The sequence below is a fragment of the Crocuta crocuta genome, unplaced genomic scaffold (assembly GCF_008692635.1).
Source record: "Crocuta crocuta isolate KB4526 unplaced genomic scaffold, BGI_CrCroc_1.0 scaffold179, whole genome shotgun sequence".
NCBI classification, from domain to species: Eukaryota; Metazoa; Chordata; class Mammalia; order Carnivora; family Hyaenidae; genus Crocuta; species Crocuta crocuta.
Genome location: NW_027551568.1, coordinates 4512539 through 4523118, shown reverse-complemented (window position 1 = coordinate 4523118; position 10580 = coordinate 4512539). Strand labels below are relative to the sequence as shown.

Sequence of the window (10580 nt, the reverse complement as noted above, 5' to 3'; positions counted from 1 at the left end):
GTCTTGTTTGATCTGCCCCACTGAGGTAGGTACTGTCATTCTCCATGCTTTGCAGGTGAGAAAACGGAAGGGCAGCCCTGGTGGGTAACATCTCTGAGACCTACTGCTACTACCGAAGCCAAGAGCTGCATCCCGGCAGCTGGGCTCCAGTGTCCCAGCTCAGAGCCACGTGCCTCGGCGCCACTCACACAGTGGGTGCTCAGAAAACCTCTGCTGAGTGAGCAAGTCCATCTCCCAAGAGAAATGGGCATCCTCCTGAGGTGAAGTACATTCTTAGTTGGCACATTTATGAATGAGATGGTCCTCGACACCTCAGAGGCTTTACAGGTGAATTACATCCCTGATTTACTGCTGCAAACAGTCCTATTTTGCACGTTTAGATTTTTTTTTTTTGCATGATTTTACTAATGGATCCCTTTCCATTTTCATTTTTCACTTTGGTCTGAAGACAGCCGCTGCCTTTTGCAGATTTTCACTCCCTCCGTGAAATTCATCCTGTCATTTGACTGCGTGGGTCCCCATGAGATGCTAACAGCCTCCAGGTAGAGATAATGGGGCTTTTTTGTTGTTTTTTTTTTTTTTAAAGGGAAACGGCTGTTTGAAATGAATCACGACTTGGGCAACTATTTCGAGCTCTAAAAGCTTTTCTGTTGCTAAGAAACCACTCTCGCAGCTGGTAAGCCTTTATTAAAGTTTTTCTCAAGTGGTTAACTTCCACAGGTGGCTCTGAAACGTGGTCCGGGTGAAACCAAGCAAAAACGCCTGGGGTGACTGTGTCTTCCTTGCCCAAAGTGATGAAAACCAATGGACTCCCACACTGTTTTTAGCTTTCCTCCAAGTAAATCTACAGATCATTTGCTTTTCCTGCAAACAGTTCTGCAGAAAGACTGTTGCCCTATTTCATTCACAGAAGAACTATCTCCTTAGGATGGTAGAGTCCTCTGACTTGTTTTTTTTTTTTTTAATATTTTTATTTATTTGTAGGAGAGAGAGAGAGACAGCGTGAGCAGGGGAGGGTCAGAGAGAGAGGGAGATACAGACTCTGAAACAGGCTCCAGGCTCTGAGCTGGCAGTCAGCACAGAGCCCGACGCGGGGCCCGAACCCACGAACCGCGAGATCACGACCTAAGCGAAAGTCGGACGCTCAACCGACTAAGCCACCCAGGCGCCCCGAGTCCTCTGACGAGTTTTAAGAAGTTCTTATGCTGAATCCTAGCCCAAGATGCTGAGGGCTGGGCCTCGGATCTGGGGAGAGCTCCTGTGAGGCTAATGCGCACCTGAGGCTCAGAGCTACCGGGAGACCAGGAGCCAAGCCCAGGCAAGACCAGTGGGGAGGGGCTCTAGCTCATTCCCTGCCTCCCAATCTCCAGAGAGCTGAAAGAGCCCCCCGAGAATGTCAGCCCACCAGAGAAGGATGGCACTGGAGCCCAGAGCAAGGGGGAGACGGATGACTAGGTCTCTTGGGGGTGATGGTGGGAGTTCCAGAGCCAACAACCAAGAAAATTCTTGAAGACATCTTTGGTGCAAAAAGGTGATTTTATTAAAGCCCAGGGACAGGACCCATGGGTAGGAAGAGATTAGTTTATAGAAAGACTATGGCTTTTGGCTTGGACGCCCTGTCTCTTAGACCGGCCATCTGGGTGAGCGCACCATGCTACAAATAGCCCTGGGGAGACCAAAGCCTCAAGCCACATAAGCGAGCCTGGAAACAACCTCCACCCAGTCAGGCCTTCAGAGACAACGGCCACGTATGACACCCTGAGCCGGAAACACCCAGCTCATCGACACCTGACTCCTGACTCCCTGAAATGGTGTGAGGTAATGGTGCCACTGTTTCAGACTGCTACATGCGGGGACCATTTGTTACACAGCAGTAGATGACAGATACAATATCAGTGCTGGTCAGTGACAAGCCAGCGATTAAACCCGCGTCTCTTGCGGCTGTGCCCCCAGCCCATCCCTAGGCCAGCAGCTCGGTCTCTTCCAGAATCTTTCTCCCAACACCCTTAAAAGTCCCCAGGGGCCCTTAAATGTCAGCTAAGGAGGGTGGCCCCACACTTTTCCCTTATTTGAATCAATCATATTTTTCTAGATGTTTTGATTACTCCTGACTCAGTGTACTTTAATGAAGCTTAAGGCAGGTGCGGTGTTTCTGCCCGCGGGGCCGCAGCCACGTTCCCAGTCAGCCCAGAGCGAAGCTACATCGAAAGATGCGGCTGTGTCACCTGCACTGGCCCCTGATCAGCTCACTAGCCCCACACTCCTGCCAAGATTGTTCTCCTGGTCAGAGACTCTCCGCTGTCCTGCTCGAGGAGGGGTCTTAGCACCACCCAGATCTCTGATCCACCAGCCCGTTTCTGTGACTTGGGGTGGGTCAGACTTCTGAGCCTCACTTCCTCACGGGTCTCCCTCCAGACTGACCGGGTGAGATAAGAAGGAAGTGTACGTCAGGCCCCTGACTGCCCATGCCCGGCTCTTCTAGCCGTCCTGACCCCCGGACATGCTTTCTGCAGGCATTTTCTAACCTGAAGGACTTTATGTTTGGTTAAAACAAGGGGGCTGTGTGAATTTCAGCAACAGTGCTCCCTTCTGGCGAAAAGTAGCAGAAGTTACTACGCAGCAATTTCAGGTGGTGTGTAAAGAAGGAACCCAGTACCGGTAGAAATTATAACGCTTTCTCTAGACTGTGCTGACTGCATGCAATCGGCCCCCCTTTGCCTCAGGGGTGTCGAAGCCAGAAGAACAAGGCACCAAGATCAAGACAGAATGAGGTCAGATGCCCGTTCCAGAACTGCACTGGACAGAAGCTTCAGAGACCAGGTTCTAGCTCTGCCTTTACTGTGTGGCCCCAGGGAAGTTCCCTAGCCTCTCTGAGCCTGGAGTGCCTCATCTCTAGAACAGGAGCAGTGATAGTGGGTGCCACGGGGGGTTACTGTGGCGGGAAATAATGAATGCAAAGGACCGAACACAGTCCCCAGCACAGAGCTGGGGTCCATCAAGTGGTCATCAGCATGGTCGTTACCATGGGCGGTGGGCCTTGGGCACGTGTCCTACATCTCCTGGGCCCCCAGATAATTCCTCTGGGAGACTGAGATGGGAAGGACCCGCTTTTCAGACTTGTTATGGGAGTCAGTGAGGAATAAATCACCCCTCGCGCAATCAGCAAGGTATGAGCAAGGCTGTACCTTGGCGAGGCCCCAGGGCAGAATCCACTCTGGTTCTTCCCAGCCTCTGGAGGTGGCCACGTTCTGGGCCTGTGGCCCTCATCCCTGTCTCCATAGCCAGCGATGATGGCTGGGGCCCTGGTGCCACATCTTCCTGGTCTCCTCTCCCTCTGAGGCTCTCTGCTGACAAGGACTTGCATGACGATGGGTCTGCCTGACGACTGGGGATAATCTGTCATCTCAAGGTCACGCTGCCCCAGTCCCGAGCTGGTGCTTAGTACTGGCTGAAGCTGGATGGGGGCGGGGGAGGAGGGGGACTGAGGCCACGGTACCCCTGACCATCCTCGGTGCATCCACCACTCGGCATCAGAGTCTGAATCCAGACGCCGCCACGTCTCATTTCTGTGAATCGGGGCACATGCTAACCCCTTCCTCTCTCCGAGCCCCAGTTTCTTCATATGCAAAATGGGTACAGCAGTAGCCCTCCCCTCTTCCCTGCGAAAGAGAGAACTCGAAGCCAAGAGGGAGGTCAGACAAGACAGTGCCTGTGAACGACATAGTACGGTCCTGTCCCGGGACTTCGGGGCCGCAGGTCAGTCACGTACTTTGTGCATCTCCTCAGTGATCCCAACAACACCAAGAAGGAGTGGCACCGCCCTCTAGTTACCCAGGTGGTTCAGCGAGGTCCGTCCAGGTCCAATGTCGCTCAGCCTGGGAGCGGCTTTCTCCTCCTTCAAGCTCTGCCCCGGGGGCTGTGTGGTTGACAAAGAACTTCGCCAATGAAAGCCCCACCAGCAGGAGGCACAGAACTGCGCCTGCCTTCCTCCTGATGAGTGTGAAGTATAAAACGCCCTCTGGAAGGTGGAGAGGAGAGGCCTGGCTCCCAGGAGGGGTGCAGGGAAACCACACGGGGGTGGGGGGGGGCACAAAGCACTTCCTTATGCATCTTCTGGCTTTTCTCAGCCACCGCAGAATGCCAGGCTGGGCCACCCTGGCTTCCAGAATGGATCAGATGCCTGTGGGCGCTCTCCTCCCAGGTCCCTGCTTCCTGGGACTCTGCTGCTCTTGGGTGCTGGGTGGGATGCTCTCGGAGTTACCCAGGCCACGCTTGAAGCCCTCTCCAACACGTGCTGGCTGTGTGATCCTGAGCCAATTCCTTAACCTCTCTGAACCTCAGCTTCCCATCTCCTCACACTGATGTGGGGGTGAAAAGGGTCCCAAGAGAGTGTGAGAAGACTGGAAATCACAGTGGGTGACACTCATCCGCTTCAAAGCAAAGGAAAAGAACAACGCAAGACAGCTACCATTTATTGCGGACTTACGTCCCAGACACTGTGCTCTGATTATCCAATGCACTGCCATCTGTCCCCCCAACACCTCAAAACTACAAGGTTGGCATCATCAGCTCCATCTCGCCAGGAAAAATATCAGAGCTCAGAAAGGTTCACGGTTTTGTTAAGAGAGAGACAGCAAAGCTTCGACGTGATCCCGCCTTCCCTGTCTGCCATATTGCCTCCTGACAGCAACCCGGCCTTGGGGGGTTGGCCTTACTAGAAACAGCCAGCACTCCGAGCCTCATTTTCGATGTAACATTTGTTATTTTATTGGAAAAAGCTGGTATTAACATATTTATAATTTTATTCAACAGTTGGATAATCCGAGATACCGAAGAAAACCAGAATGCACCCATGGGTTACAGAACCCAAGTTGATCAGGTCTGTCTACCTACCACCACATACCCGACACCAACCAGAACTTCAGTCCTCAGAGTATTTGAATAAAAACAAAAACAACCCAACAACTTCACAATGACTACGTGAACGCCCATACATTCACGAACAGCAGAAAGTTAAAACAGAGTAGGAAGCAGAGTTTGTGACTATGTTACTGGCCCGTGGGTCTGCGGCATCCAGTCCTGCCCTTCCCCCACAACACGATTCGTTATTCAGGACTTCTCTGGACATCGTGAGTTTCCAGGATCTGAAGACACGCTTTTCCCTCTAACACCTTTGTTCCTTTTCCTCTTTGGCTTGGTATCCAAAGCTTAACACAGAAGGAAGGAGCCAGGAACTGCATTAAGACCTCCTTTTGAATGCAGTGTAAGAATTGTACTGTGTAGACGGTTACATGTGAAATCTACGCTCTGACAGTAAGTTCTAGCTGCAGTTCAGAGTCTCCCCTCAGCCTCCGGATCACAAAGGGAAGTGAATTGTGCCAAATATCCACATAATTGTGTAAGGCCCTCAGAGCTGGATTTTGGCTTCGACAAGATTTCTATACAATTTACCACATTCTTGAACCTCTTTACAAAGGAGGGGAAAAAGGAATCCAATCCAGTGATTGTTAATTTCAATTAGAATAGATATGTACATATAATACTGTCCAGGTAACCTGGATTTTACAGCGATATATAAACAAACATTCTTCATTCATGTTGATTTAAAAAACAACCAAGAACAATGGACCCATTTCCTTATGTAAATATCATATGGCCAGAAGTGAATGCACATGCGTTTTGTGCTTTGATACACACAAAAGTACACCGCTATCCACTGAGAAAAACCTCGGGTGGGTCCGTTTCCTGGGTTGAGTTACACCCTGTAGAAAAATGTTGGCTTCGGCCTCTGCACTCTGTTTCCTGAATCAGGATACACAGCCAGTGGTCTCGCTGACATTCCACGCAGAGGACAGGCGGGAGGGGTGGGCGAGCCGGTCTCCATGGCCACGGAGACACGGCTTCTCTGTGGCCCTCAGGGAAGAGTCGTCTGAGGCCAGGTCATTAAAGAAAACGTATCCTGAAATGGTCAAAACATGCAATCTCCTCTTGGAGGTAGCTCGGTGCACCTGAACAAGGGGCTGGGGGACAGATGGGGGTGCAGCGAGGTGCCCTGGAGAGGGCGGGGATCTGAGGTCACCACACAGAGCCTGGCGGCACCGGGGTCTTCTCTATTCTCCGTGCTGCAGCTCGAGCCTCCCCGGGCCCTCGTCATGGCCCATCACTTCACAAGATGAAGGTGTGTTTCCAGAACCTTCACAGGCGAGAACGCTGCTTTAACACGAGCCACCCATGCAGTGGGTTGGAAAGCGCCCGGTGTGCATGTGCAGACCTGGTCAGGATTCCTGACTCCGCTCCTCAGCCGGTAGGTGCCGAGGACAAGCTGTTCACTCTCTTGGGACCTCCGTGTCCTCGTGTGTAGAGTGGGGATGACACATTACTCACCTTTCATACCTGGCACCAAGCCTGGCATTCTGTGGGGGGCTGGTGTTTATGGAGGAAGTGAACAGGTCATGGACCGAGCCGTGTGAGCTCCCACGTGGGGCCCTGTGACCATGAAGCAGACAGGAGAGCCCCGCAGAGTGGGGACTGGATCCGTGCGCTTAAAGGGCCGAGCACCGAGCCTGGCCGCCCCGGCCCACGGTCAGCAAAGGCTGGGGCAATGGTGAGGGCAGGCGCGCACGCACACACACACACGCACACGCACACACGCACACACACACACGGGTGGCTTTCACTGTCCCCTTTCCTCTCCGGGAACGCCGGGCCTGGGGGGCTGAAAGACATTAGAAGAACCTAAAAGTGGATCTTGCACCTGCCCGTTCTCAGCACGAGTCCACGATCCGAAAGGCAAAGGGACGACCCTCAGCTCTGCGACAGCGGAAACCGCTCCGTTTGTAATCAAAAGAATCGCTGGCTGGCTCGTTCAAGTTCATCGTCGGTCCCCAAAGGTGTGGGGCCCCTGAGGCTCCCCGGGGCGCCGGCTTTCCCCTGCGAGTTGCTGCTGGAAGGAGTGAAAAGGGATTCCGGAGATGACAAGGTCCTAAGAGCGGAACAGGCAGTCAATGAACAAAGGGCCTGAACCCCAAGGCGGCAGTCACGTCCACGTTACGGTCTGTGGCTGTGAACCCTTCTTCCTCCCGTTTTCCAACAGTGGCCGGCAGCGGCGGCCCGGCCTGGGGACTGGACGGGCGCGTCCCCGACGGGGCTCTGTGCGCACACCTAGTGCATCTCGGAGTTCACCTTGTCCTGGAAGATGTACAGGTTGTTGGTGGCCGCGATGGCGATGATGTTCTCGGCCGGGTGCCAGGCCGTGTGCAGGATCTTCTTGGTGAAGTCCAGGCTGTCCACGCTGATGTCGTCCCGCCTGCGCTTGCCGCCCACGCACACGCGCCTGGGCTTGAGCACGGCCCGCGGCTTGCTGCTCTCCCTCGAGGCCTCCAGGGTCACGTCGCGTTTGGTGTTCCGGTCAAACATGCGGANCAGTCACACCTCCAGTCACCACCAGGCGACTGCAGGCCCTCACTCCCTGGGAAGGGACCGCCCCCTACCCCGCCCTGGTCGCGTTCCTCTTGGGCCCTGGTCCTCCCCCACCTCTCAGCTACTGTCCGCCTGCAGACTCTGGGGCCAGAGACTCAGGAGCTGAGAACCCGTTTAAAACTTTGTTTTCTTTTAACATTTATTTATTTTTGAGAGAGAGACAGAGGTAGAGCACGTGGGGGTGGGGGGGAGGCAGAAAGAGAGGGAGACACAATCCGAAGCAGGCTCCAGGCTCCGAGCTGTCAGCACAGGGCCCGACGTGACCCCGTGAACTGTGGGATCATGACCTGAGCCAAAGTCAGATGCTTAACCGGTGAGATCATGACCTGAGCCGAAGTCGGACGCTTAACCAACTGAGCCTCCCAGGCGGCGGCGGCCCTAAGGCAGGAGCTGAGCCCTATTAACGCCGTCCCAGACTTCATAAAGAAAATTCTCCCGTCCTTTCCCCTTAATCCAGGAGAGGCCTAGCCTTCCAGAGAGACTAGGCACCAGCAGAGGAAGTCCCCAGCACTGACCCCATGTGCCCTTCATGGCGGAGGCCCAGCACCCTCCTGTCCTGAGCAGTCGGGTGACTCAATGAACACATGTTGCACACCGCTGATGTGTAAGTGTTTGCAGACTTTCCTGTCCTGCTAAAGAGAATTTGACATTTGTCCATCCACTCCTCCCTCCCCCCTCCAAGGAGAAGAGGTTCCTGGGGCATCTCTGGAGCAGCCGGGCATCGGGAAGGGGGACAAAAGAACTGGGGGGGGGGAAGGAGGGGAGACAAGGATTAGGGTTAGGGTTGGAGGGCAGGTGCCTACAGACGGGCATCCCTTTCTTCCCTGTGGAAGCCGAGCATGTTTCTTGGTGGAGTTGCCGCTCCGAGACAGAGCCCTGTGACCCCCGTGACGCAGTGCAGGGGCGGCAGGAGACGATCAAGACTGAGGTCCATCTAAACAGACTGGGCGAGGTTCTCTTACTAGGCACCTGGGCTGTGGGAGGTCAGATGCTCACGGCGTGGCTCATGGCGTGGCTCACGGCGTGGCCACGGGTGATGCTGAGTCACAGGCTGAAAGTGACATGTCTCCCATAATGGGCCCCCTTTTCGTGGGAGAACGTGGGCTGGTGAAGGGATAGCAGAATGCAGTACCTGAAGCCCTAGCTTGCAGGGTCTGTACCAGAGACGGGGAAGTCAGTCCCTTCTAGAAGGAGGGGCGGGGTCATGTGGTGGGGTGGGGTTGTGCGGTAGGGAGGCTCCCCTCCTGCTCTTGCCTGGGTCCTGACCCTGCCCGAGGGCCCCAGCAGAGGGCATGACGTGCAGGGATCGCCATCTGTCTCCTTTCTCACTGAGAGCCTGCCCCTCAGGGTTCTGATCCTTCCCAGGAAGGACCCTGTAGTCTCGGGTCCTGGCGAGTCTGGGCCAAGAGCGTCTCTAAGGGAAGTGCAGGCTCTGTGTCCCCACTGACAAGCCCTGCCCGCCCTGCGCATGCGGTTCCCGGAGACGGCCAGCACCCGTGAGGCGACGCTTCCCGCCAGAGTCCCTGCGGTGGTCGCGTTTGGTGTCCCCTCCCCCAGGCGCCCACATCGCTTTGTGTGACCTTGTGTTTAGAGACCAGTGGGTGGGCGCTTGGGGACAATAAGGATGGAAAACCTTCAGAAAGGGGTCCTTCTGCCATGTTGTCCACGCAGACCCACGTGGGGGTCACCTGGATCCCAGCAGTGGGCAGAGGGCACATGCCAACCGGCTGGTTGGAGAAGAGCGCCACAAAGAGTCTATGCACAAATGTTCTGGAAGGTTCTAAGAGAACCATAGGGAAAGTGCCGTGCCCTGGGGCTGGAGCATCTGGAGATTTTGTTACCATCCCCCAGGCCTGAGGGGTGAGCAGAGGAAAGGTGAGAGACACAGAGACAGATCTGTGTGAAGGGGTGGCTGACGAGGACATGGTGGAACGGGTAGGACAGACCCCCTCTCCCTCCCTCCCAGGGTCCCCACTGGTTAAACCTGGTCAGAAGCACAGGGCATGGTCACCCGTTGAGGCACCGGCTCTAATCACCACGGGGAAGCGTCTGCAGCTGCCTCTGTCTCCACCACTCAGTGGGGGCCCCTGGGGCAGCCGTGCCCTGCCTCTGAGCCCCAAGCCCTGGCTTTGCCTCATGTGGGGAAGGAATCCTGGTCCCCTGGCCCACAGCAGCCAAACTGAACCAGACCAAGCGAAGCCCCCTGGTGCTTGCAGAGAAGGCAGTAAATGCTTTGTAAATGGTAGGGAATGAAGGGCCAGAACGTGCAAGTTCAGAAGGTACCTTTCCCCAGCAGGTGCTCTCCCAGCCGAATGAATGAACGAGTGAATGAGTGAATGAATTCAGCGGAAGGGTCACATACCTTCACAACCACCCTCCGAAGTCCTAGAAATGCAGGAGGCGGCCTTGCCCATCCACCCCTCTGCACTTGACCTGGGACACAGCCCAGTGGGCCGAGGGGCTTCTCTGCAGCTGTGGGGGCAGAGCCGTGGGGGTGGGCCTGGGGGAGGGGTGCAGTCACGCTTCTCTGGAGGTTTGTCTCATCTCTGGAGGTGAAGGTGGGGTGGGTGGGGAATCACAAAGTATTCTCTGGCCCTATTCTCTTGTGTTCTGTAAGTCCACTCCCAAAACCTTAAGCCCTGTGAATAAACCCTATTTGTCGCCGAGACAAAGAAATGGTTCATGGGGAGGTTCACGCAGGGGGACGGGTGGGGAGAGGCCCTCTCCTCCCACATGAGCTCTCCCTGGGGAAGGCGGGGTCGGCTCTAATGTACCCCCCAGGTTATGACCTGGTATCGATCTCCCAGCGTGAGAGCAGGGAGCGGGCTGGGCCTGAGAATGCCCCAGCACCACAGAAGAGCTGGTGACGTGAGCCCAGGCGGCACGGGGCTGCCCTCAGAGCCGGGGTCCGCGCCAGGGGCAGCCCCTTGGGGTCCAGGCATCCAGCCACCGCAGCCCACAGGAGATGGCGCAGCATGGGACCCTGGACCAGGCCAGGTCCCCACCCAAGTGCCCTTCCTCTTAACCTGCGGCTCAGAGCTGAGACCGAGCTGCGGGAAGGAGAGAGTGGGCGACAGAGCCAGAGAGCCAGAGATGTTCTG

General features: G+C 55.5%; 1 protein-coding gene across 1 annotated transcript in view; it reads right to left on the bottom strand.

Annotated features, from left to right (window-relative positions):
* Positions 1–4742: 4742 nt before the first annotated feature.
* Positions 4743–10580, bottom strand: part of PPP2R2C (protein phosphatase 2 regulatory subunit Bgamma) — a 51956-nt gene continuing 46118 nt past the window's right edge. Inside the window, exon 8 of the mRNA XM_077750381.1 lies at positions 4743–7424. Coding sequence (XP_077606507.1) covers positions 7162–7424 — 263 coding nt within the window. The 3' untranslated portion in view covers positions 4743–7161. The remainder of the gene's footprint in view (positions 7425–10580) is intronic.